This window comes from Trachurus japonicus, chromosome 16 (assembly GCF_045865225.1).
Source record: "Trachurus japonicus isolate A0001 chromosome 16, Traja_1.0".
NCBI lineage: Eukaryota > Metazoa > Chordata > Actinopteri > Carangiformes > Carangidae > Trachurus > Trachurus japonicus.
Genome location: NC_140922.1, coordinates 4,944,891 through 4,972,077, shown reverse-complemented (window position 1 = coordinate 4,972,077; position 27,187 = coordinate 4,944,891). Strand labels below are relative to the sequence as shown.

Genomic DNA, 27,187 nt, shown 5'->3' with positions numbered 1-27,187 from the left:
CAGACACAATATGATGTCTCTGTGAAAATATGATGAGCATTTTAGCTCAATAGCTTCCAGGTCATGTGACCTCTCGCCTCAAAATCAGTGTAGGACAGTAGAGCTACACTTGTTTTATGAGACACATCTTTCTTTCTTTTTTAAACACATTTTTAACATTCCTCATACTTTTCAAATATTTCTAATACATTTAGCTATATTATTTTGAAAACCAGAAATGTCCACATGCTGTAGTAAGCTAGCTAGCGCTGACTTTCCCAGTTGTCTCTATGTATTTTTTGCACTAAAGTCTGCAAAAATGGCGCACTTGAAATGCTGGCTTGACCCTGCTTGACCGCAGTGCAACGGCTCCCATGGATGGCACTCTGACAGGCAAAACAGCCTCCATAATGATCTATTGAAACAGCACCTCTTTCTGTTAAGTTAACACAGACTAAACATTCAATCTTAAATAAAATGTGCCATTACTTGACTAGAGAAGTCCCGTTACAAAATAATACACCCCTTGAAGGGTAACTGTAGTGGCAATCTAACTACAAAAAGGCCACTTGAGGGAATCTGAAAGCGTTTCCAACTCATGATGGTGTGTCAAAAATGAGGTCCTCCATTGGCAATGAATTTAACACTTTATTGACTTGCAAAGCTTTAAAAAAAACATCTATAAAAAGGCCGGGTGCTGGCGACTTAAAATAAGCTCATACAAAATGACTGTGATATTGACACAAAATGCATTCAGAGGTCACACACACACAAACTACTGAGCTGTGTCTCCCTCATCTAACCTTTGTCTGCCAAATTGGCTGCAACAGTAATGTTAGGACTTCTTTTTTTCAGTGCACCAATGGAAGAAAGCCGTTTATCTGGATGGAACTAACCAACTCACTCACTATTCCTCCGCACAGACTGGAGCCTCAATTCAAAATTGGACATATTTGACATACAAAAAAAAGTAACGCAAGTTACTTTTCCTGGTAATTAGTTACTTGTATAATGTAGTAATTCAGTTACTAACTGTTACTTTGTGAGGAAAGTAAGTAGTAACTATAACTCATTACTTTCCCAAAGTAACGTGCCCAACACTCTTTGCACAGCTCCACTACTTCCTGAACTTAATGCTGCTCCTTTGTTTCCTGTCTTACATTATTGGACAACCTGATTAATCCAGGTGTGTCTGACAGACACACCTGGATTAATCAGGCTGTCCAATAATAATAACAAAGGAGCAGCATTAAATTCAGGAAGAAGTGGAGCTGTGCAAAGAGCCCATTGTTGTGCTAATGAGTGCACAAGTTTTAGTCGCAATCGGCTAACAGTTAACTACTAACGTTAGCTAACACGTGTTTTCAGTAACTGCTGGATTAAGGAGAGAAATCCATGTGATCTAGTTAGCCCAAACAAATCCACAAACTGCTGTGTAACGTCCACTGGACAATATTGGGTTGACACTATTCATTTAACTTCTCAATTTAATGTAATAATGTAATGCTCATCCTGGGGATAAGGAGGACGTTGTTAGCTGGCTAACGTTAACGTAGCACAAAGTTACCGTTAGCTAACTTAGTTGTGTGTCAGTCAGCTGCAGAGTCTAAAAGATGAGACAAGTCTAACCAAAGACTACAAGTTCTCATTTTGTCTCTAGGCCACCTCCATCTAGTATTTGTGTTCATTTGTGTACATGTGTCCAGTTCCCCCCGACCCCCACCCACCCACCGCACCGCACCGCACCGCACCGCACCGCAGGACCCCGCTCCGCCCCTCCGCCACTGACCTGCTGCTGCTGGGGGACTTCCCTCCCTCCCTCTCTCCCTCCTCCACCTCCGTCCATCCCTCTCCGCTGTCTCTCTCTCCACTCCGGACACCAACCATGGGCTCTGCGGGTCTCGGCTCTGCGGGTCTCAGCTCTGCGGGTCTCGGCTCTGCGGGTCTCAGCTCTGCGGGTCTCGGCTCTGCGGGTCTCTTCCTTCTCGCCTCCCTGGTCAGTCTGGTCGGTGTTTCCTCGGCGGGCTCGGACGCTCCGCGGGGCGTCGCGGTCGGGTTCGTGTTCGACCCCAGGGCGCAGTGCGAGCCGCCGTGCCAGCACGCGGGGATCTGCATCCGCAACAACACATGCTTCTGCTCCCGGGGCTACGAGGGAGAGACCTGCCAGTATGGTGATGTTACAAAGCTTTTGTCCACCTTTTACCTTGAAATGTATTTCTGTAACACTGGAGAATGTGTGAATTCATCCACCAACTTCTCAAACCTCTCCTGCAGACAGAGAACTCTCAACCCTGTGCATGACTCTTCCTACTAATCAGTTTATTCATTAATTGTTATGGGTAGACAAAAGTGAGGGGAAAAAAAATCACAGTTTCCCCCCAAAATATTCAAAAATACTTATTTTAACTAACCAGCAACTTAAACCTAAAATATATATCAAGTAGCCTATCCATGAAAACAGAAGAAAAGCATTCCTTCATCTGAGAATTTGTCTGCACATGTTCTGTGTTTTGCTTGAAAAATTACTAGAACAATTAATTATCAAATTATTATCATACACCATTCTTAATCAACTTTTTTTGAAGCTCTATTTCCTTAATGTGTGTTTTTCTGTATCTTTAATCAGTTCATTGATGAGTAGGCCTATTGAAAACCCATTTATAAGTATTTATAGTAGCTATACTAAGTAGTATTTATAAAAACTTATTTTGCTGCTGATTTTTATAACATTAACATTCCCAAACCCAAACTATTTCCAGTAAAGTCACAATCGTGTGTGTTTTTGTGAATGCAGCCAACTGTTATCCCAAATGTAAGAATGGAGGGGAGTGTCTTCGGCCTGGAAAGTGCAGATGTCCTCCTGGGTTTGGAGGGAGATACTGTCACAAAGGTAAGTGGGTTTATTTGGAGAGAACTGTAAATGAAATATCCAGTTGGTCCCAAGATTCAGACAGCTCGTGCTGTTCCTCAGTGCACTCAGTTTTAAATTAACAGTATTTTCCTTCACCCTTGTGACACAGTAGATCCACATCCATACATTCCAACATGCAGCTGTCGCTCTGCACCAACCAGACATGCATCAGATTCCTTTCCCCTCCGCCCTGAAAGTAGAGCAGCTGGATTTCTCCCAGAAAGTAGTTCAGTGAAGTTGGAGTAAAAAAAAAAAAAAAAAACTTTTTCTACTGGCTCAACTTTTATGTGCAGTTAGTAAGTGACTATCAGGGCTGTGAGGTTTACAATTAAAGACAAAGACATGCAGTTTTTAAATGATGAGTAACATGTGACTCAGAATAAAAAGGAGAATTCTGTGTTATTATCAGAATAGAGTGTTTCCAGGGGGTCCCAGGAGGGATCTGAGGAGTCACAAGTCAATGAGCAGGAAATGAAACAAAAAACACAAGTTATTATTTTCCAGGCTTTCTTTAATCCTTTTCTTTTTTAAAAATAATTCCAGAATAATTGCCTCTTTGTGCTTCAAAAAGAAGCCTAGACCTAATAGAGAATAATAAACACGTGCAATAATTCAAAAAGTCACAGGTCAAAAAAAAAGATCAAAGGTGGGTGTTAGGGGTAATGACATCCACCTGAGGACAGGTAACTCTGTGACTGACAGCTGTGGTCTGTGTGTGTGTGTGTGTGTGTGTGTGTGTCTGTTGGCAGTGACATGTGATGCAGGATGCTGGAACGGAGGCGAATGCATCGCTGTCAACGGAGTGGCCAAGTGCATCTGCCCCTCAAGCTGGACCGGCTCAAGATGCCAAGAGGGTCTGTTTATAGCCACATCTAATTACCTCCGCTGACCCCCCAGGTCAAAGTCACCACATGCAGCCGGCTCCCAGCTGCAGCTTCAGCAGCAGTTACCCCCACCGCCACAACCTTTCTGACAGCAGGGGGCAACAATCAGTCCAGCCCTAGGAAAATCAATCAGCCACAGTGGTTGCATCATGTGTTACTTTAGTTTGTGATGAAGACATTCTTCAACTTTAACGGTTCAAAGGGCGGAGCTGCTTTGAAGCTGGAGCAGGTGTTCACATCAGAGGGTAGACAGACACAACAAGGTTTTTATTGCTACTACTGATTAGGGTCACGAATCACGATTATAGATAATTGTCAGATAAATAATCCCCGTATTACAATTATCACAATTATTATGCATTCATTAATTTATTTCACAACACTTTGAGTGTGTAAAATCAAATATAGTCAAAATATAATTAAATTACTAATTATTTACACAAAATATTTTAAGTATCTATTAATATAAAACCAATTATTCAAGTCATTAATTGTCAATTATACAAAATGTTTAGGTTAATTTTACCTTTTTTTATTATTATTATAACAAATGACATGCTGACATTTAAATTCCTACCAATTCAATGTTACGTTGGGTAAATGGACCAGTATCTGTGCAGTTACCTTTACTTTGGTGCACATCTGACGATATGGTTCTGACAATCTTTTTTTGTGACGGTATTTAGGAATTTTTACGATAAATTAATTGTGGCGTTTAATACCGAGATTAATAGTGAAAACAACTAATCGTGACATCCCTACTACTGATACATACTTTTTACTTTTTTTAGCCACGTACATGGAATGGTGGTGGTCTAGCATGTTAGCATTACCAACATTTGCAGACTGGCACCAAACGAAGTGCAATTTTTAGGCAAATTAAAATCAAGACCTGATGATGTCACGAGAGGAAAGGTTGTAACCATGGGAGATCAAAAATCAATGTATATTCTTGTGTCATCTATGTTAGCAGCTCTGCCTCCATCAACTCAGTGTAAACTTGCAGCTGAAGCTCAGATCTACTTCCTGGCATCCTGAGAATGTCTCTCTATGCTGTCTCTCTGTGTCTCCCATGCAGCGATTTGTCCTCAAGGCTGCAGGAACGGGGGGATCTGTGTGGCTCCAGGAATCTGCAGTTGTCCAGAGGGATGGCTGGGTGGTGCCTGCCACACTGGTGAGTTCACACTGGCTCCAAACACCGAGCACTTTGATATGCATCAGTGCACTTTATGAGCAGCATTTCCTTTGTCTTGTTTTGTTCAAACTCTATTCAGTTGGTCTTAAATCTCCATAAACATGTCACTGAGAAGTAAAGCAGCTCAGGTGTCAGTCGGCCAAACAATCACAAATTATATAAATTGTGCGTAGTTAGAAATTTTGCAACTCAGTGTTTTCCCAGATGTGACCAAACACAGACATGGAAACACACCTCACCTCAGTGGCCAGTTGCTGGATCTGTGGAGAGAGGATTTACAGCAGCAGTTGTAAATCCTCCCACAGACACTTCCACTTTCTCAGGTTTTACGCCCGACTAACGGCTTTTGTTTGGTTTGTTTGTCGCCTGTGTCCGTAGCTGTGTGCTCTCAGCCCTGCCTGAACGGAGGGAAGTGTATTTCTCCAGACAAATGTCGCTGTCGTCCTCCCTATTCCGGCCCTCGCTGTGAGGAGAGGAAAAAGTCTCACTAGTGTGGCCCGGCCGGGGGTCACGGGTCAGAGGGACAGAGGACAGTTACCCTTTTTTAGATGACCATTGGTACTTTTTACATTTTTTTTACCATGTGATATGTCATTTTTTAAAGAAACAAAGGACCTGTGTTATGTTCTCATCTGACTGTACAAAACAAGCTGAATGTACTTGACTGTAATTTGTGTCATTAAGTGAATAAAATAATGAATTGCATGTATTATTGAGGCTCATATATTCACCACGCTATGAGATAATCATGTAACATTACGAGACAGAGTTGTTCTCGAGGCAAATGTGTAATATAACATAATACAAAATTATTTTATTGTGTGGTGAATGTGCAGGTCACAACTTCTCCACGAGAGTGTTTTGGAGTTGTTGGATTGTGTATTGATGAGTTTGATGAGTAACAGCGGACCTGTACCGTTCACCTCCATTGTGTTCACTGAGCAGCTCACATCTCTGCCCCGCTGATCTCAAAACAACATGCACCGATAATTAAAGGTGATGAACCTACTGCTATGACTATAGGGATTATGGCAATAGGTGAATTTGCCAAAATGTTGAACTATCCCTTTAAGAAAACTTAATCCAATAGGTGGTTGTTAAATAATTTATATAAATTAAGTACTGACGTAAATAAATGAACAGTCCTTAACTTAAACAGGCCTGATCAACCAATATATTCATCATATTTACATCATGTCTAAAATAAAAAAAGTGATGTGAACCTTCCAAGTTAATCAGATTTAATAATGAAGTAGACTTTGTATTTTGAACTATTTTATTTTTCTCTTATGTGAGTAACAAACAGTGCACATCAGTTGGGTAAAAGTTAAACCACGTTATTATTTGGCTAAATTGCATAAATCCTAGAACTAAAAGCTTGCTGGTAATAATCTGCACTGTGATGTACTTATCTTACATGATACTGTGCAGTAACACACACATCTGTATAGAGCCGCTGCTGATGGGTTGAACAGATGTGCGTCACTTGAAACCTTGAGGTAGTGAAGTGATATACAGGGACAAAAAGACAAGTGCAATACATCAAGTCCCTCTGGTAGCGTTCAAATGTGCACAGAGCCACACGTGCTTACATACACACATACACACACACACACACACACTCTCTCACAGACACAGACACACACACACACCTTCTGGTGCTCTCTTCTTGCTTTGTGCATTTTGTAGCTTCTCCTCCTCCTCTTCCTCTCTTCATCATGCTTGTGATGCCTGTTAAGATTTGGAATAAACTCAGTAAAATGAGAGTTCATAGAAAACATTAGATCAACATCTTCAAGGTGATTAATGTATTACTCATCAGAATTAAAGCACCTTGAGCCCCAGTTTGCACTTCATGTATTAATGTAACTGAGCTGAGCATCAGTGTCTTTGAGAGATAAATACCCAGAAGCCTGTTTAACATCGCTGATCACTGTTCTGAAAAAGTCTTTTCTGAATTCTTCAAAGACTCCTCTCACCATCTGGATGAAAGAAAAAAAAAACTCTCCATCTTGTTGCACGATGAAAAATACTTTTAACTTCTTTCCCAAGATGCAGCTCTCTTAAACGGCCGTCTGGGTTCTTTCAACAGCAGCAGGTATTTCTCTTTCAAAGACACCTGATGCTTGGATACAGACGAAACATGAGCTCTGTTCAGTAGTTCACCAGTTGCTGCAATTCATCTGTATATGAAGTGCTGACCTTGACTGTGCAGGTGAGGCCTGTGAAGCCTTTCCGACAGTGGCAGTAGTCTGGTAGGACGCACCTGCCTCCGTTCATGCAGCGCTGTTTACACACGGCTGTGGAGGGAATCAGTATATATAGTGAACCCTCATTTCAGAACTAGATCAAAGCTTTATATAGATCCTGTTAAAGGGATAGTTCAACATTTTGGCAAATTGGCCCATTGCCATAATCCCTATTGTCATAGCAGTATGTTCTTTACCTTTAATTGTTGGTGCAAGCTATTTTTAGAACGGTGGAGCAGAGCCGTGAGCTGCTCAGAGCTACGCTACGGAGGCTCATGGGATTTCTTGGTTTCCCTCATCAAACTCATCAAATTCACAATCCAACAACTCCACAACGCTCTGGTGGACAAGTTGTGACCTGCACATTCACCACGCTATGAGATAATAACACAACATTACCAGACAGAGTTGTTTTCGAGGTAAATTCATGCAAAACCGCTGATGCACGTTCTAGTCGGGGGGGCAGTTTTTCAGCAAGCAGTCTCTGCATTTACCTTGAAAACTATTTATCTCAGCGTGGTGAATGTGCAGGTCACAACTTGTCCACCAAAGCGTTTTGGAGTTGTTGGATTGTGTATTTGATGACTTTGATGAGGGAAACCAAGAAATCCCATGAGCCTCCGTGGCGTAGCTCTGAGCAGCTTGGGGCTCTGCTCCACCATTCTAAAAACAGCTTGCACCGACAATTAAAGGTAACGAACCTACTCCTAAAACTAAAGGGGTTATGGCAATGGGCCAATTTGCCAAAATGTTGAACTATCCCTTTAAAAAAATACTGCATATTTGTCTCATTACTTTGACAACAAACTGAAAAATGGTGAAAATTGACACAATAGTGATTACAACATCAGGTAACTTCAGTGACTCCACAGTCTCAGTGTTCCTACAAGTTTTTATCATTCCTGCACTCACGTGTCTGACACTGAAGGCCTTCCCAGCCAATGGGACAGTGGCAGGTGTTGGGTCCAACGCACTCGCCGCCATTTTTACACTTTTGCAGACAGACGGCTGCAGCCGGAGAAGAGAGGAAGATGTTAACACTCCACATTAGCTTGGCTAAAAACATACTACACTGCAAACACACACATTTAGTTAAAAAAAACAGACCCTGTAATGCCAGGATCAAACTACGCAATATTTTTGTCTTTCATGATGGTCACCGCATCAGAATAAATAATCAGTGACATAAATTCTTGCCATGTCTTGGTCTGGAGACTGGCAACACTACAAGTATGACCCTAACTACGACCCTGCGAAAAGGAAGGAAGAAAACAACAATCATGGAGCTTTCCTGGGTCTGGTGAAGAGTCCTTCAGAGAGAACATGAGGTATATTAACCAATGTGTTCACCTCAAAACCATTAACTTACACTGCGTACATCAAAGCACGCTGTCATCCTATTAGTCAATGTCAAGGTTCACGTAATAGGAGATGTTAAAGGGATAGTTCAACATTTTGACAAAATGGAGGCAAACGGTACTTTCGCCTTTCTCTCAAAACTCATCAAAAACACAATCCAACAACTCCAAAACACTCTCGTGGACAAATTGTGACCTGCACATTTGCTATGAAATAATCATGTATAAGGTCACAACTTGTCCATCAGAGTGTTTTGGAGTTGTTGGATTGTGTATTTGATGAGTTTGATGATGAAAGGCAAAAGTACCATTCTCCCCCCTATTGTGTTAGCTGAGCAGCTCGCATCTCTGCCCCGCCGATCTAAAAACAGTTTGCACTGACAATTAAAGGTAATGAACCTACTCCTATGACCATAGGGATTATGGCAATAGGCCAATTTGTCAAAACGTTGAACTATCCCTTTGAATGACTTTTCCTCAGGGAGTCATGGAGCGTCCTAGATGTAAAATCACTTCAGTTATGTTACACTACATGTCCGTTCATCGGGGGCCTGACACTGGACATTTGTAGGCCATGAGAAAATCCTTTTTCCTCCTATGGGCCTGATTTCTTGTTGTCTGATCCTGGCATAAGTCTGTGTACAACCCCTCTCAACCAAGAGCATCTATTATGTACATCCTGTTAAAACAAGGAGCTTTAGAGGGAATCATTCAAATCCATTTACCGCTACACCTGCTGTGAGTCATAATGACATTCTCACTGAAGATAAGATTAAATCCAATTGCCAAAAATGTATTCTCATTTATCTGAGTCAGTGAAAAACGATGTGGGAGGAGCTAAAGTGGTGTGGAGCCAGAGTTTAAAGGTACATTGTGTAGGAATTACTCCCATCTAGCGTTGCGGTTGTAGATCACAAGCAACTCAATCGTATTTTTCATGCTGCATTCACGTGAAATTGGGCAGACGGCAGACGGACAACAGCCGCTGCACGTAACGGTATAAAAAAGCCTCTATGTAAACAAGTGGTCCATCAGCACGAGGCAAAACAATACACGTGACAATATGTTGTCATGGCGATGTGGTATTGTTTACCTGATCTACCTTTTACCGGCTTTCTCTGGACTTCTGTGACTAAAATGACATCTGGTTTGTTACCGACGGCCGTCTGCCCGACTGCAGGTGAATGCAGCATCAGTGTAACGCTCCATTCCTCCTCACTGCGTTACCGCGGTGACTTTTCACAGACGCCACCTCGACCTGAGGCGACAGCTCCGAACAAAATAATCGATTTTCGTGAACAGATAACAGAGAAGTTACACGATGCCCCTTTAATGAAGCTTCCCTAAGCCTGAACCAGTCTGAGCAGGTTTATGAACATCATCATCCTTCCACTAGCTGTGGTGTTACCGTTGTTGTGTATGGATACATGGAGTCACTCACGTATGTTACACCTCCGCCCTCTCCATCCTGACGCACAGGAGCACGTGTTGGGTCCCACACACTTTCCTTTGTTCATACACATCGGCTCACACACACCTGGAACACATGATTTTTTTTCCCCAGTGTTTATTTGGCTCGTGAGCATCCGGCGGCAGCCATTACTTCAGTAAGCCTGCAGTCCACTGTGCAGCCAGGAAACTCACTTACTCTTTTGACACCTTTTCCCCGTGTAGCCTTCGGGGCAGGAGCACACGTTGTTCCTCATGCACTGACCTCCGTTCTTACAGGGAGGGCTGCACACGGCTGAAACACAACAACACTCAACTATTGGCCTTCGTACACATGGAAAACAGATATTTGAACCTGACACAGGTCACGCTGACCACAGTGCTGAAGAAATATTGACAAAGTCTGCAACTTCCAATCATCACATAGAAGGAAAACAGCAGTAACTGTAAGGTCTGCTCTCAGTCATCTGTCCTCTGGCTTAACTCATGTATTATAGTCTAGATGGAAACAGGGGTCTACGAGCACGTCTTGATTTTTTTTCCCCACCTGTTTTTTATTAATCTTTAAAGTGTCTATTTTAAGATTCTGACAGGTACCAGGATGAAAAAATGTCCCATGGTGTTTATTTTTAACCCTTTACTGCCCCTATCCCAAATTCGAGGCTGAAAAAACTGAAAATTAAATTGGCATAGCTCTTTAAGTAAACAACTCACAGGGACAAATTAACACATTTTTCTACACAATTTGGGGCCAAGGAATTCAATAGAATAGTTATCTTTAAGTTTTGAACACATCCTGACTTGATTTTGGGGCAAAAATATCAAAAATTAGCTGAAAATTCTAAAATCGTATGTATATTTCCCCCTATACCAAAATCCTTTGCACTGAATGAAAACATTTAGAGATTTTTCTTAATCTTTAAAGTGTCTACTTTAAGACTCTGACAGGTACCAGGGTGAAAAAATGCCCCATGGTGTTTATTTTTAACCCTTTACTACACCTATCCCAAATTCGAGGCTGAAAAAACTGAAAATGAAATTGGCATAGCTCTTTCAGTAAACAACTCACAGGGACAAATTAACAAATTTTCTACACAATTTGGGGGCAAGGAATTCAATAGAATAGTTATTTTTACGTTTTTAACACATCCTGACTTGATTTTGGGACAAAAATATCAAAAATTAGCTGAAAATTCTAAAATCGTATGTATATTTTCCCCTATACCAAAATCCTGTGCACTGAATGAAAACATTTAGAGATTTTTCTTAATCTTTAAAGTGTCTACTTTAAGACTCTGACAGGTACCAGGGTGAAAAAATGCCCCATGGTGTTTATTTTTAACACTTTACTGCCCCTATCCCAAATCAAAACTGAAAACACTGAAAAAGAAATCAGCATATCTCTTGAAGTAAACAACAGAGAGAGACAAATTAACACATTTTTCTACACAATTTTGAAATTGTGAATTCAACAAATTAGTTATTTTTAAGTTTTTAAACACATCTTGACTTGATTTTGGGACAAAAAGTAGCTGAAAATTCTAAAATCGTATGTATATTTTCCCCTATACCAAAATCCTGTGCACTGAATGAAAACATTTTGAGATTTTTCTTAATCTTTTAAGTGTCTACTTTAAGACTCTGACAGGTACCAGGATGAAGAAATGTCCCATGGGGTTTATTTTTAACACTTTACTGCACCTATCCCAAATCAAACCTGAAAACACTGAAAAAGAAAATTACGGTAGCAAAGCTCTTGAGGTTAACCAGGGTTGCCATAGGTTAGCTCCCCAATAGTGGGAGGGACCTGGCACTGCTCGTGTACAGGTCCCGCCCACCCTGGCTACGAAGAATTCAAGGAAGAAAACACCCCCAGAGTAGAGAAATGGGAGACCTGATATACAACTATGGTGCTGACCGCTTCGGAACTACAGACAAGAAGAAGAAAACATCAACCACCCTGATGAAGTCCAGGAGACAGGAGGAGATTGAACGGCTTATCAAGGAGAGGAGGCAGCTGAAAAAACAATGAAGGGTCCAGAGGAAAGTGAAAGGAGGGAATTAACCTGCTACAAGCAGAAATCAATAAACCGACTGTCATTGTTGAGGAGAGCTGAGAACTTGAGAGGAGGTTGTAAAACGAAGGAGCAGGGAAGATCAAACTTCTTCAAGGACCCCTTCAAGTTTGTAAAGAGTCTTTTCACAAAGAACAAAAGTGGCAAACTCAAAACAGCGATGGAAGATCTTGAAGCTTACTAAATACCACACGGACAGCCAGCGGTCTAGTAAGACAACTCTTCCACTCGATATGCCACCAATACATCCCCTGAACATCAGCTGGACATCAGCCCTCCCAAGTGGGAAGTGGAGAGGATTGTACATTGGGCAAGAGCTGCATCCTCTCCTGGGCCCAATGGAGTCCCGTACCGGCTTTATAAGAACGCACCAGAGGTACTACACTTTCTCTGGAGGTTGATGACGGTGGTTTGGGAGAAACAAGCTATCACAACTGCGTGGTGGAGGGCAGGAGGCATCCTAATCCCCAAGGAAAAGGACTCTGCGGATATCAGCCAGTTTCGCCAAATCAGCCTCTTCAATGACCACGACAAAATCTTCTTCAGCATAGTGGCTCATAGGCTGACTGTCTACCTGGACAGGAACCACTACATCAATACCTCAGTGCAGAAGGCAGGCATCCCAGGCTTCTCAGGTTGCTTGGAGCACACAAACATGAGACACCAAATCCAAGCCGCCAGAAAGGATGAAAAAGATATCAATGTTGTGTTCTTGGACCTCGCCAATGCCTTTGAATCTGTTCCTCACAGTCTCCTCTGGGCAGAATTTCACTTTTACAGCGTCTCAGAAGCAATCACCAGCCTCATCAAATCCTGGTCTTCGTCTCCCTCCGATCAGAGCGTATATGGATGATATGACCATACTCACCACAACCAAGACACACGGTTGCTGAACAAGCTGCAGGAGAACATCCAGTGGGCCCGGATGGAAATAAAGTCGAGCAAATCCAGGAGCATTTCAGTTGTCAAGGGAAAGCTGTCAGACACAGGTTTTACGTTGACAAAGAGCCTAAACCAACAATGTCAGAGAAGCCAGTAAAGAGTCTTGGACGTTGGTAATTGGTATGATGCCACCCTCAAGGACACAGAGCAAGTGGACCAGCTTAGGCAGGAAACCATAAGTGGCCTTGAGCGTATCAACAAGACCATGCTCCCAGGTAGGATGAAGGGCTACTACCCAGGCTGATGTGGCCTCTGACCATCTACGAGGTCCCAATCTCAGCGGTCGAAAAGCTAGAGAGGTTGATTAGCTCATTCTCCAAAAGTGGGTGGGACTCCCAAGATCATCGGGCTGTATCGAAGAGGCATACTCAATCTTCCTGTGTCCAGTCTCGCAGAGGAGTTCAAGTGCTCCAAAGTAAGGTTGGAATGACACTTAGGGAATCCCATGACCCTTGCGTAGCCCAAACAGCTCCTTCTCTTGCAACTGGAAGGAAATGGACCCCGAAGTCAGATCTCAGTGTACATTGTTGGCCTTGTGCAACAGGGGAGGGGAGGCCTTGACCTTGGACAGAGCAGACCATCCTGGCACAAGGAAGCTCCAGCTCAATGCGGTGTTCTGGTTGTTGAGGAGGTGTGGTGACAAGAGCAGGCGTCAAGATAATAATAAGGGATTACATTACATTGAGTTGAGGAGGAAATTCTCCTGGAGGGAGCTGCTGGGCACGGAAGCATTTCACACCAGTTTCATCTTGCGAGGACCGTATGATGTCCTTCCTTCCCCCTCTAACCTAAACCAGTGGTACAGAGAAGACCCCACCTGCCCCCTCTGTCCATCCCCTGCAAACCTTAAGCATATTTTGGTTGGCTGCAAAAAAAGGTGAACGAGACTGGAAGTTGGTCGCAGATCTAAATCAAAGGTTCTGCTTCCCATCTGAGATTGTCACAACAAACCACAGACTAGATCTCGTCCTCTGGTCTTCCTAAGTACACAGAACTGGTAGCCGATGTGGAATGGCTCAGCTGCCCTGTGGAAGTCGGCTGCAGAGGCTTCGTGGGCAAGTCAACCATCAGGCTACTTAAGGACCTTGGGATTCGAGGCCAAGCCAATGCCAGACCATCAAAGCCCTCTCAGGAGCAGCAGAGCATGGAAGCCGATGGCTGTGGGCAAAGAGGCATGACACCTCCTGGACCCATAAGTAACACCAGTGGCCTAGAAGCGTTGAAAGCAGAGGGGGCCACACCTGGGACATCGTCACCACTCAAACCTCAGGATGACAAGCTTAATCTAGGGATAGTTTCATCTAGTCCTAAAACAGAACTCATCTGTGTGGGTTGTTAACTTCAAGATGTTACCGTGATTTCTTTTTCAGTTTTTTCAGGTTTGATTTGGGATAGGTGTAGTAATGGGTTAAAAATAAACCCCACAGGACGTTTTTTCATCCTTGTACCAAAATCTTAAAGTAGACACTTTAAACTCTCAATGTTTTCATCCAGTGTAAAGGATTTTGGTATTGTGGAAAATATACATGCGATTTTAGAATTTTCAGCTAATTATTCATTTTTTTTGTCCCAAAATCAAGTCAAGATGTGTTTAAAAACTTAAAAATAACTATTTAGTTGAATTCTCTGTTTCAAAATTGTGTAGAAAAATGTGTTAATTTGTCTCTCTCTGTTGTTTACTTCAAGAGATATGCTGATTTCTTTTTCAGTGTTTTCAGGTTTGATTTGAAATAGGTGCAGTAAAGTGTTAAAAATAAACACCATGAGACATATTTTCATCCTGGTACCTGTCAGAGTCTTAAAGTAGACACTTTAAAGATTATGAAAGATCTCAAAATGTTTTCATTCAGTGCACAGGATTTTGGTATAGGGGAAAATATACATACGATTTTAGAATTTTCAGCTAATTTTTGATATTTTTGTCCCAAAATCAAGTCAGGATGTGTTAAAAACGTAAAAATAACGATTCTATTGAATTCCTTGCCCACAAATTGTGTAGAAAATTTGTTAATTTGTCCCTGTGAGTTGTTTACTGAAAGAGCTATGCCAATTTCATTTTCAGTTTTTTCAGCCTCGAATTTGGGATAGGTGTAGTAAAGTGTTAAAAATAAACACACCATGGGGCATTTTTTCACCCTGGTACCTGTCAGAGTCTTAAAGTAGACACTTTAAAGATTAAGAAAAATCTCTAAATGTTTTCATTCAGTGCAAAGGATTTTTGGTATAGGGGAAAATATACATACGATTTTAGAATTTTCAGCTAATTTTTGATATTTTTTGCCCCCAAAATCAAGTCAGGATGTGTTAAAAACTTAAAAATAACTATTCTATTGAATTCCTTGGCCCCAAATTGTGTAGAAAAACGTGTTAATTTGTCCCTGTGAGTTGTTTATTGAAAGAGCTATGCCAATTTCATTTTCAGTTTTTTCAGCCTCGAATTTGGGATAGGTGTAGTAAAGGGTTAAAAATAAACACCATGGGGCATTTTTTCACCCTGGTACCTGTCAGAGTCTTAAAGTAGACACTTTAAAGATTAAGAAAAATCTCTAAATGTTTTCATTCAGTGCAAAGGATTTTGGTATAGGGGAAAATATACATACGATTTTAGAATTTTCAGCTAATTTTTGATATTTTTGCCCCAAAATCAAGTCAGGATGTGTTAAAAACTTAAAAATAACTATTCTATTGAATTCCTTGGCCCCAAATTGTGTAGAAAAACGTGTTAATTTGTCCCTGTGAGTTGTTTACTTAAAGAGCTATGCCAATTTAATTTTCAGTTTTTTCAGCCTCGAATTTGGGATAGGGGCAGTAAAGGGTTAAAAATAAACACCATGGGACATTTTTTCATCCTGGTACCTGTCAGAATCTTAAAATAGACACTTTAAAGATTAATAAAAAACAGGTGGGGAAAAAAAATCAAGACGTGCTCGTAGACCCCTGTTTCCATCTAGACTATTATACATACAGTCAGAAAGCCCTTTAGCTGTGTGACCTGGCTGTGGCCTCTCAGTACCACAGCCTCTCATAAACACTTTTAAAGGTTAAGTAGGCTGATATCATTACATGAATCATGCAGATGTTTCTGGCAAAATTCTTTGAATCTGAAATCTTTACATGAAACACAACAGGAACTAAAGTTGCCCATTGTCTAATAAAGATTCTCTTCATTAACTCTTCATCATTTCACAGTTATTTAAGTCTCTGTGATGCAATTAAACACTCAGGGAGACTTGTTTTCCAGCGTTGGGAAAGTTCACTTTCAACATGAACCAGTTCAAAGTTCAGTTCACAAATTTTAATATTAACTAGTTCAGTTCATAGTTCACAATTAAATTTTTTTTCACGGTTCCAAAAATCAGCTAGTTCATAGTTCCTTTTTTTTCCCAATACGTTGCTGCAAGCTATTATTTTTCAAAATTATTGCCTCAGCCCATATAGAACCACAGACAGCTATTACTTTATCAGTTTTAACACTGATACTACGTGGCAGATTTCATCTTCATATCCAATTTTGAATCCTTATTCAACCAGGGTTTACATTAGCACTGAGGGGACAGACCTCAGAATATTTCCCCATTGTTGCTTTAACACATGCAGCAGTGTAACGGTGTTGCCAGATTGGGTGTTTTTTCCGCTACACATTAAGGCCTGTTTACGGTGTGTTTTAGCTGGGGTTTCACCTGGAAGGCTCTATGGAAATCTGGCACACTCTTGAACAAAGTTATACTGTGAGAGAGCGCTCACCAACTAGTTCATTAACGATCGTTCATTGAACGTGTTCAGTTTTCAAAGTTATCCAATTAATTTACCAAAGAGTGACAGACTGAATAATAATCTAGAGAGGGGCCTCCATCATCAGAGATGAAGGGATTGGATCAGTTTGAATAATAATAATAAAAGAAGACAATAGAAGCACCAAGAAATATCATCAACCGTAATTGGGAGTGGATTGGAGAAACCTCTTTGATCTTATAGTCGTTGCAATGGAAACAGGCTCCATTTAAATGTCCTATTTCCTGCACAGCTCCCTCTCAGAGGTGGCTCAGCGGAGCGCTAAAACTCATCCCCTGTGATGTTTATTCATGAGCGTCTCACCAATTTGACACTGAGAGCCGTAGAAGCCGGCGGGACAGGCGCAGACGTTGGGCTTCACGCACGTTCCTCCGTTCAGACAGACGGGGCGACACAGAGCTGCGGAAGACAAACAACTGGAGTCAGCCGCTCGCTTTAAGATCCCAGGTCTGAGATACGGCTTTGAATGTTGTACCTGAGTTACACGTGGGTCCGAACCAGCCGGGTTTGCATCTGCAGACGTCGGGGGAAATGCACTCGCCTCCGTTTTCGCAGTGCCTGTTACACACCACTGAGACAGACACGTGACAGTTACACACACAAACACACACTCCTAAATGAAACTACAGAAACTCAGTAAAACCAAAAGAGAGAGACTGAGGTAAAGCATCAGCAGGGGGGACACAGAGTGTCTGCTCAGAGACTTCACACACTATATCTACAGAAGGATGAAATATGTACATATTCCCCCTATCTTCAAACTGGTGTGTATTGTGTATGCACATGTTTGGTCACCCCACTGGGCAAATGATATATTTTGTTGACTTTTGAAGTGAAGAGATGTAAATACAAGCCCTGCAGCGCCGACAGACAGCTTCTACTTTATAGCTGCTGAAATAAAGTCAGTGCATTAACATTTGAAGACGGGCTGATCCGTAGTGTGTTTGCTGCTGGGGATGGATTTACTTTCTGGTTATAAGGCTTTAAGTTCCTGTGATGTGTAGCAAAAAGCCCCAGATTAAAAGAACCGTTAGACAGTTTGGGAAATATTGGTTTCTTGGAGGAAGTTTGATGAGAAGATGATATGAAGCTCCAACCAGCAGCTCATTAATACAGCTTGACATTAGAACATACTCTGTCTGTCTAATGGTCAAAATGATCTTCCCACCAGCCTCTTGAAAGATCACATCTAGTTTAGTCCGTCTCCTCACTGGTGTGACCACATCTCTCCAGTCCTGGCCTCACTTCACTGGCTCCCTGGGCAGTTTAGAACTGATGAAGAAGATTTTATTGATATTTTTAAAGTGATAGTTCAACATTTTGGCAAATTGGCCCATTGCCATAATCCCAAACTCTGTCTCGTAACGTTCCGTTATTATCTCATAGCGTGGTGAATGTGCAGGTCACAACTTGTCCACCAGAGCGTTTTGGAGTTGTTGGATTGTGTATTTGATGAGGGAAACCAAGAAATCCCATTAGCCTCCGTAGCGTAGCTCTAAGCAGCTTGCGGCTCTGCTCCGCCGTTCAAAAACAGCTTGCACCGACAATTAAAGGTAACGAACCTACTGCTATGAATACGGATTATGGCAATGGGCCAATTTGCCAAAATGTTGAACAATCCCTTTAAGACTCACTTTCTCCCCAAGGCATTTAACTCAGGTCAAGCAGGACTAGAAAAAAATATTTTTCATGTTAACTTTTTTATATGACCTGTACAACACTTTGGTAAACGTTTGACTTGTTTCTGTTATTTGTACAAAAAACTCAAATCTGCTTATTGTCTGTCATCTTTGCCATGGCAACAAGACTCTACAAAATCAAAGCTGCATGTTAAGAAACAAGACAAATACACAAAGCCACGCTCTGTAGTTGTTAAACAAATTAATAAAACATGAGGGTGAGTTTAGATGGTTTTAACTTTGGACACAGTCAGACGAGCTCTGTCTCCATTTTCAGTCTGTATGCTGAACTAATCTAATCACCTGCTGGCTACAGCTTCATGTTATCATCATGTCACACAGTGACATCTGAGCTCACAGAAAGAAATCTAATTAGCATCAACTACTCCTATAATTCCTGTAAATTCCCCCCATCTAGCGGTGCGGTTGCATATCGGAACGTATTCTTGATGTTGCATTCACGTGAAATCGGGCAGACGTCAGACAGACAACAGACGCTGCATGTAACAGGATAAACAAGCGTCTATGTAAACAAGTGGTCAAAACAATACAGACGTGACAATATGTTGTCATGGTGATGTTGTATTGTTGACCCACGTTTTACCGTCTTTCTCGCCGAGTAAAATGACATCCGGTTGGTTTGCCGTCTGCCTGACTGCACCTGAATGCAACACCAGTGCCTCCGTTCTTCCTCACATTACACAGTGGTGACAGTTTTAACAGGCGCTACCTGGAAAACTTTCTCCCTGAGCCGACAGCTCCGCTGAGTTTCTATGGTTACCTACGGTCACGCTGCCACTGAACGTAAAAAATGGCGATGCAACATGGCCGCCTCGGTTCGGTGCGTCGCCCACTTATGTATTTGTATTTGTCAATGTGTTTGTGAGGGATAGAGAGGGAGCAAGGAGAGGCAATGTATTGTGCATCAACCAGCCACTCCTGCATCTCACAGACATGAAGGTGCGTTCAGGTACCGAAATGTGGTACCGTTTCATTTTAGGTGAATCAATACTCTGTGTTCCCGTGGGAATTCACTCCGTACCAATAAAATCACCAAATTCAGTACGCATCCTTAGCTGTAACCACATCACAAAAACATCTGAGCCATTGAATAACATCTCACTGATTTCACATCGGGGTCCCACGTAGCCGTAGGGGCAGGTGCACAGGTTCCGGGCCAGGCAGGTGCCTCCGTGCTGACAGGGCGGCTCGCAGCTCGCTACGCGCCCACGCAGGGTTGAAAACCACAACACAAGGAGACAGGATACTCGTTGGTATTTTGTGAAAGATGCGTGTTGTATAGCTTGTCAGACAGGTGTAAACAGGAGCTGGGCTTACCTTCCTCACAGGTGGGCCCGCTGTAGCCTGCACGACACTCACACACATTAGGTCTCACACACTTGCCCTGGTTCTTGCAGTCGGGCCGACACACGGCTACAGACGGGGAGAAGAAGTGACAGCTCTGATGAACACGGTGAGTGGCTCAGGTTAATGAGATGGATCCTCAGTCTCAGGTTTAATAGGAATGTGTGGAGCACTCCGCGGTCTACTCTGCTCAAACAGCAGGTGGGCTGCAGAGCTTCACTCAAGTGTGATACCATGTAATGAACAGGCTTTCATTAAACAAACCCCCCCTCCCTCTCACCTATGTGACAGTTGTAGCCAGTGTAACCCTCTTTACAGGTGCACGTGTTCGGCTGAGAGCACTCCATGTTCCTCCCACACTGATACCTGCACACAGCTGAAACACATCACAGCTTTACCTGAGGATTGTTACAGCCATCATCATGTCATCACACACTGGACACATCACTGAAGGCCAGGTTACAGCTTAAAGGGATAGTTCACTCAAAATTGAAATTTCACTCATTATCTAGTCCTCCGTGCCTTCTCTGAGTTACAGTGGGGCTCCGTGCAGCAGTATTTGTCCATATGATGGTTGCAAATGGATACCACTTTTCTTCGTAACAAAAAGACACACCAAAAAACATCCAAATACCTCCACAGTGCTCGTATGTAATGTCCGTCTCGCACGATTTGCGCCGGCGTCAGTAATCGCACTGACGCTGGCGCACATCTCGCGAGATTTGGACGGACCAGGAAGAGAAGCTTCCGCTACAAACAAGCTTGAAATATAGACTTACTTATTTTTTTTCGGAACAATTTCTCATGTTGGGGCTTCAATACAAGAGGGACATTACATATGAGCAGCATGGAGGTATTTGGATGTTTTTTGGTGTGTCTTTTTGTTACGAAGACAGTTGGTATCCATTTGCAACCGTTATATGGACATACACTGCTACTACGCCGAGACCCCCTGTAACTCAGAGAAGCCACGGAGGACTCTGAAACTTCTCCTAGCCCTTAGTCCACATGAGGGGGAGGAGATAATGAGTGCAATTTGAATTTTGGGTGAGCTATCCTTTTAAATAAGTTGATTGATAAACTGTTAGTTAATCATAAACATTGTGTGTTATTTGGATCTTGACATTCACTGGAGGAAAGAATTCAGACTGTCTTGGGCTTTAAAGGAATAGTTCACCAAAAAATGAAATTCATTTTTTCAGTCATTGTTGACTCACCCTCATGCTGATGAATACTACGGGGTAGTTTTTTATTCCTCAAAGTGCATCTGGAGACCCGGGAGGCTGGTTCGTAGTCCAACGAAAACTTTACAGTATATGAGAAAAATAGGGCCTGACACAAAAACGTCCATAAAACTACACAAAAACCATGTAATATTCCTCCACACTGCTCGTCCACTGCAATCCAAGTGTCCTGAAGGGATATAGTCCAGAGTTTATCCGAAACAACATCATTGAGGCAAGTCCGGTCACGTCCGCGTGCGTCACCTGAATGCGAGAGCGAGCACCAGACAAATTCAATACAGGAATGTTTAGGCAAAAATGTCGTTTGGAGTAAACTCTGGACTATATCCCTTCAAGACACTTGGATTGCAATGGATGAGCAGTAAGGAGGAATATGAAATGTTTTTTGTGTAGTTTTATGGACGTTTTTGTGTCGGGCCCTATTACTCCTATATAAAGGACTACGAACCCCACCTCCTGGGTCTCCAGATGCACTTTGAGGAATAAAAAACTACTCCGGAGTATTCATCAGCATGAGGGTGAGTCATTAATGACTGAATTTCATTTTTTGGTGAACTATTCCTTTAACCAGCCTGATGTACCTGCAGAGAATGCTACAACTTAAAGCATCTACAAGAACTTTCATTCTGTGTTGATTTTGGCGACCCCCCTGTGGGGAAAGCAGTAATGTTTTGCCTGAATGAAGACCAAATTTCCCATGAGCTCTAGCGCGTATTGTCGTAAAGACGCTTATCTGACTTGTGCCGGCCGTCTCTGGTCTGAGTGCTGGAAATTGTTTCATCCAGTGGACCGACCCAACCACTGCTTCCCAAAGGTATAGAGTAGACTAGTATTTAGAAACAGCTTATTTTCCCACCGATGGTCACTTTTGCTGTTGTAGGTCAAACAGAGACACCAGCTGAAATCAGACATTTCTGCATATCCAGTTAAAAGTTCCTCGTAGTTGCTTTAATGTAACTTAAATATCATGTAGAGCTGGGCAATTAATCCATTTTATCAGTTAATTAGAATTCATGATTTAGGATGTTTAAAAGTGAAAATCTAATTTAACTTAAACTTGGAATATGAAGCCACCACTGCTTCCCTGAGCTTCTGTAGCTCGTTAAAAGAATTTCTCTCCAGACACAGTGAAGCATCAACATGGCAGCATGAGTGGAGATTGCTCCCAATAAAGGTAATGTCTCCTCAGATGTCTGAAAATGTTTTGTTTGAGCAAACCACTGCCCACTGTAACGTTTAGACTAGATTAAGTGGTTTTTCCCATCACAAGAGACATAGCTCCTGTTTATAAAGCCTGAGTTTATCAACATATTGAAGACAGTGGAGCCCAGATACACTACAGAGTCTTATTTGAGTGATTCTTTTGTCTGTGGTGCTTTGTTTGTGAAATCTAAAGTGTAAATTGCCCAGCTCTGATATCAAATTCCTCCAGTCTTTAATTAAAATCAATGACAAAGACATGTTTAAATGCTAGCTGCATGTTGAACTGATTCATGCCTGAGTTAAAGGGATAGTTCACCCTAGAATGATATTTCGCTCATTATCTACTCACCCTCATGTGGACTAAGGGCTGGAAGAAGTTTCAGAGTCCTCCGTCCCTTCTCTGAGTTACAGGGGGTCTCAGCGTAGCAGTGCATGTCCATATAACGGTTGTAAAGGGACACCAGAGCTCTTCGTAAAAAAACACACACAAAAAAACATCCAAATACCTCCATGCTGCTCGTATGTAATGTCCGTCTTGTGCTGAAGCCCCAAATTGCGTAATTGTCCCGAAAAAAATTAAATAAGTCTATATTTTAAGCTTGTTTGTAGCGGAAGCTTCTCAAAGCTCCTCTTCCTGGTCCGTCCAAATCTCGCGTGATTTGCGCCGGCGTCAGTGCGGTTACTGCGAATCACGCGAGATTTTTTTCGGGACAATTACGCAATTTGGGGCTTCAGCACAAGACGGACATTACATACGAGCAGCATGGAGGTATTTGGATGTTTTTTTGTGTGTGTTTTTTTACGAAGAGCTCTGGTGTCCCTTCACAACCGTTATATGGACATGCACTGCTACGCTGAGACCCCCTGTAACTCAGAGAAGGGACGGAGGACTCTGAAACTTCTTCCAGCCCTTAGTCCACATGAGGGTGAGTAGATAATGAGCGAAATATCATTCTAGGGTGAACTATCCCTTTAATAAGAAAAACATCTGGACGTAACAAATTCAAACAAAAGTTTGTGGGTTTCTTTCTCCGCATTTCAATCTCAATTTTGGACGTTTCATGTTTCCCTGTTGGTGAAACAAACATCAGCAGATTGAAGGAATCGTTTCAGAGCCTTCAGACTTGCAGTAGGAATCAATATTATACTGAAATCATAACAGAAATATTCATTCACTACCTCTGCATATGACTCCGTCCCCTGTGTAGCCGTACGGGCAGCGCCCACACCTAAAAGACCCGGTGGCGGTGGGCTCACAGGGCACACCCGGGAAGCAGGGGGAGTCGGCGCAGGTTACGTGGTGGGACGAAGACCCCCGTCTGACCCCAGTGGTGAGGTCAGGGGTCAGCTCCACCCCACTGGGCTGCCCTCTAACCACGGTGGGAGCAAACACACTGACTGCGGTGTGATTGTGTGGGCTCGCTGTGGCCTTCCTGTCTGTGGGGGAAACTCTCCTGTTGGTGGAGACGGTGGCCTCTGGTCTCATCCTCCTGTCAGACGGCCGTCTGGAGGAGGTGGGAGAGGAGGAAGAGGAGGAGGAGGAGGAGGTGGGAGTCGTTTCCTTGCTGGAATCTGATCTGGTGAGGTGAACATGACCATCTGCTCCGTTGGTGACTGCACCCTGCCCTGTAAAACACTGGAAGTTAGAGGATAAGACTTAAAAAATAACACAAATATAGACATAGTTTGTCAGTAATACAACACTCTACACTCAATCAGGCTGCGATGACCTTCAGTTTTTGTATTTCAAAAGTAATGAAAAAGTCATAAAACTACTTATTGAGTCTGAAACAGAGATATTATCTGAAAAAAAAAAAAATTTCTTAAAGAGGAACTAAGCAGGATTTCTCCAGTAACGCGCTCCGTAACCCGTAATCTTTTGTTCATGACGGTTAAGACTACACAAACACACACGTCGTAACATTGTATATGTTATGTAACGCTCCATTTATTGATTTTTCGCCGGCTTCGTTGTAAACAGATACACATGCCTGAGAGGAGCGTAACCAAAACAGCAGAAAAGCGAGCGGACTTGCATAGTTCCCCTTTAAGTGTACATCCCATTGTAGCAAAGAACACGGTCACTACTGTCCATTCACCAATATCCTCAACCGTTGTTGTGCTGCATGTTTGTCCGTTCCCATGGAGACCAGGAGGACAGGGTCCACAAACGAAGCCTGCGGCGATGTGGACGCTCTCAAAACACTGAACCCCAGGGTGACACGGCCTCTTGCTGCACAGAGACACACCCGAGGGTCTGGGCCTCGGTGAGACCTGCGGTACTCTTGATGATGTCCCGGCTTTGGCGGAAGAACCTATGTTACCTTGGAAACAAAATGATGAGAGAAAACTTTAACAGGATTTTTTTTTCCCCACACAATTCCAGGCAAATTCAACTCGGGCTGTATTTTCCTATCATTTTAGGTCTTGTTGATAGAAACTACGTTTATGCCACCACAGTCTAAAGGAAGGAATCTGAAGATTTTCAGTTTAATCGCTCCTGTTTTGCGGTAGTTGCGTCTGTCCCCGCATCGCCACGGCAGCAATGAATGGGAGTGGATGGAAGTTCCACTGCTTAGGCTGTTTACATCCCTCAAAGCCGCAAATTTTTTCCACAGACAGCGTCAGATGGCGACTCAAACATGCACCGAGAAGTTTATTTTCTTCAAGCAAGCCGACATGTTTGTAAAACTAGATCTAATTCAAAGTCTCGCGGAGTCTCGTGCGAGATCCAAGTTGACGCGCTCGGCGTGTTTACGTGCAGTCGGAAGCTCCCATTTGTGTCATAAACACAGGAATATAAACTTCTCAGTGCATGTTTGAGTCGCCATCTGACGCTGTCTGTGGAAAAACAATGCGGCTTTGAGGGATGTAAACAGCCTAAGCAGCGGAACTTGCATCCGTTCTCATTCATCGCTGCCGTGGCGATGCACGGACAGACACAACTACCGCAAAACAGGAGACATTAAACTGAAAATCTTCAGATTCCTTCTTTTAGACCTAAAATGTTAGGAAAATACAGCCCTGAGTTGAATTTGCCCTGATACCCTATTTATGATTATTTTCTAGTTCATTCCATTTTGATTTAATTTTATTTATCTGATCATCTTTTATTATTATTTTTACATAATTTTTATTTTATTTATTTATGTTTTATCTATTTTCTTCTCCTATCCCTGTTTTACCTGCTTTTGCTTTTTTATACCCATGTGTTGAATATCTATTTTATAATATTTTATTGTAATCTATTGTTATGATATCAGATGCACACAATGCTTGTCATTGTCATTTGATTTGTCATTGCTTTCAAAGGAAACAATTAAAAAAGTATGAAATGAAAAAAAGAAAAGAAAACATAACATGAAACAATCACATAGAACACCAACCAACAGGCTTCCCCTGTTAAACTCAACAAGAATTGTATTATGTATGTAGGGAGCAATCAGTCAAAGAGTTCACCAGCTTCCTTTAGAAGGCAAATTTCAAAATCAAATCTGAGGAGGAGGACTTACGAGTGCAGTGTTTCCCATCACCGCTGTGTCCGTGTGGGCAGACGCCACAGGTGAAGGAGCCCAGTGTGTTGTTACAGCTCACTCCAGGGAAACAGGGGTGAGACACACACTCATCCACGTCTTCTCTACACGTGTGGCCTGAAAACACAGGAAAGGCCAGGTGGTATTTCATGGAACTATAAAAGCTATAAAACAAAGAGTTAAATACATTTGCATATGTGTGCATGCACCTGTCATTCCAGGTGGACAGATGCAGGAGAAGGAGTTGGGGCCGTCAATGCAGCGGCCCAGTCTGCAGGGGTTGGGTTTGCAGTCGTCGATGTCCACCTCACACTTCTCCCCTCTGAATCCATCCAGACACACACACAGGTATTCCCCGCTGCCCACAGGGACGTTGAAGTTGGTCACACAGGAAGCTCCGTTCAGACACTCACAGGGACGCACAGACACCTGGGAGAGACAGGACGTTGTTGTGTAGGCTTAGAGGACAGAGAAAGTTAATACAACTGAGTTAATATACCTGTGTGTCTTGTGTTATCCCGACCTTTTGTTTTAACTATGGTGCAGAGGAGATGCATCATGTTTTATAAGAAATTGTCTAAGTCAATCAATTAAGCAATATTACCCGAGAGGGTGTGCTTTAACATAATTTGAGCACGGCGGTGATGCGGTCAGGACCGAGGCGCTTAAAAAGCGTATAATTAAATAATTAAATATATTCAGGTTGATGAACATTTTGTTGATGGACGCGTTTTGCTCTCAAAATGTAAAGTTTTTTGCGAGTGTGCTTCCCGTTTCCATGGAAATAAATGGGGTCTGACTAATAACTGAAACACAATCAGTCACATCAGTAGACTCCTATGTGTAATGGAACCTGGTTCACCTCTACAGCAAATAGTCTGAACCTTAGTAACGACCTAGCAATAGAAATGATTTTCTAGTCCCAGATGAGTGAACTCTGAGCTGACGTTCATGTTTTAACGCGGTCTCGGACTTACACAAACTAAATCAACACTGCACAAATGATCGCCCAAGTTATAACAAAGATGCCGTTTTTTTCCTTTCACAGATGTAGCTTCTACAACCGCAAACTCTGCATGTAAATGAAGTTATAGCGCCGTGTCGCCGAGAAAGCCAAACAATTACTCCAGATTATTTAAAAGCCCAAAAGGCGCAAGCGAGAAAGGAGGGAGAGAGAGAAACATACAGGTAATCACCTCCGTTTTATCTAATGAAATATTCAGCTCCAGGCCATATTTTAAAAAATATATTCACCGCGATCACAACTCGTGTCTCTCCGACTTTGTAACGTTACACACATGGGAGGGAGACAATCCTCTCGGCTGTAAC

At 42.4% G+C, this 27,187-nt stretch overlaps 2 protein-coding genes across 2 annotated transcripts in view; one reads left to right on the top strand and one right to left on the bottom strand.

Moving 5' to 3' along the window:
• The first annotated feature begins 1,839 nt into the window (after positions 1–1,839).
• On the top strand, positions 1,840–5,674 carry seraf (Schwann cell-specific EGF-like repeat autocrine factor). The gene is made up of 5 exons (XM_085803292.1): positions 1,840–2,150; positions 2,774–2,869; positions 3,640–3,744; positions 4,853–4,948; positions 5,348–5,674. The coding sequence occupies exons 1-5, from the start codon at positions 1,865–1,867 to the stop codon at positions 5,458–5,460; spliced, it is 696 nt and encodes a 231-aa protein (XP_085659418.1). The 5' UTR covers positions 1,840–1,864; the 3' UTR covers positions 5,461–5,674.
• Positions 5,675–6,227: 553 nt separating this feature from the next.
• vwde (von Willebrand factor D and EGF domains) overlaps positions 6,228–27,187 on the bottom strand; it is a 48,268-nt gene continuing 27,308 nt past the window's right edge. Inside the window, exons 11-24 of the mRNA XM_085802384.1 lie at positions 26,068–26,287; positions 25,838–25,975; positions 24,425–24,649; positions 23,505–23,951; positions 20,159–20,254; positions 19,852–19,947; positions 19,637–19,732; positions 17,310–17,405; positions 17,138–17,233; positions 10,225–10,320; positions 10,018–10,113; positions 8,131–8,226; positions 7,172–7,269; positions 6,228–6,700 (exon numbers count right to left, since the gene is read on the bottom strand). Coding sequence (XP_085658510.1) covers positions 6,686–6,700; positions 7,172–7,269; positions 8,131–8,226; positions 10,018–10,113; positions 10,225–10,320; positions 17,138–17,233; positions 17,310–17,405; positions 19,637–19,732; positions 19,852–19,947; positions 20,159–20,254; positions 23,505–23,951; positions 24,425–24,649; positions 25,838–25,975; positions 26,068–26,287 — 1,911 coding nt within the window. The 3' untranslated portion in view covers positions 6,228–6,685. The remainder of the gene's footprint in view (positions 6,701–7,171; positions 7,270–8,130; positions 8,227–10,017; positions 10,114–10,224; positions 10,321–17,137; positions 17,234–17,309; positions 17,406–19,636; positions 19,733–19,851; positions 19,948–20,158; positions 20,255–23,504; positions 23,952–24,424; positions 24,650–25,837; positions 25,976–26,067; positions 26,288–27,187) is intronic.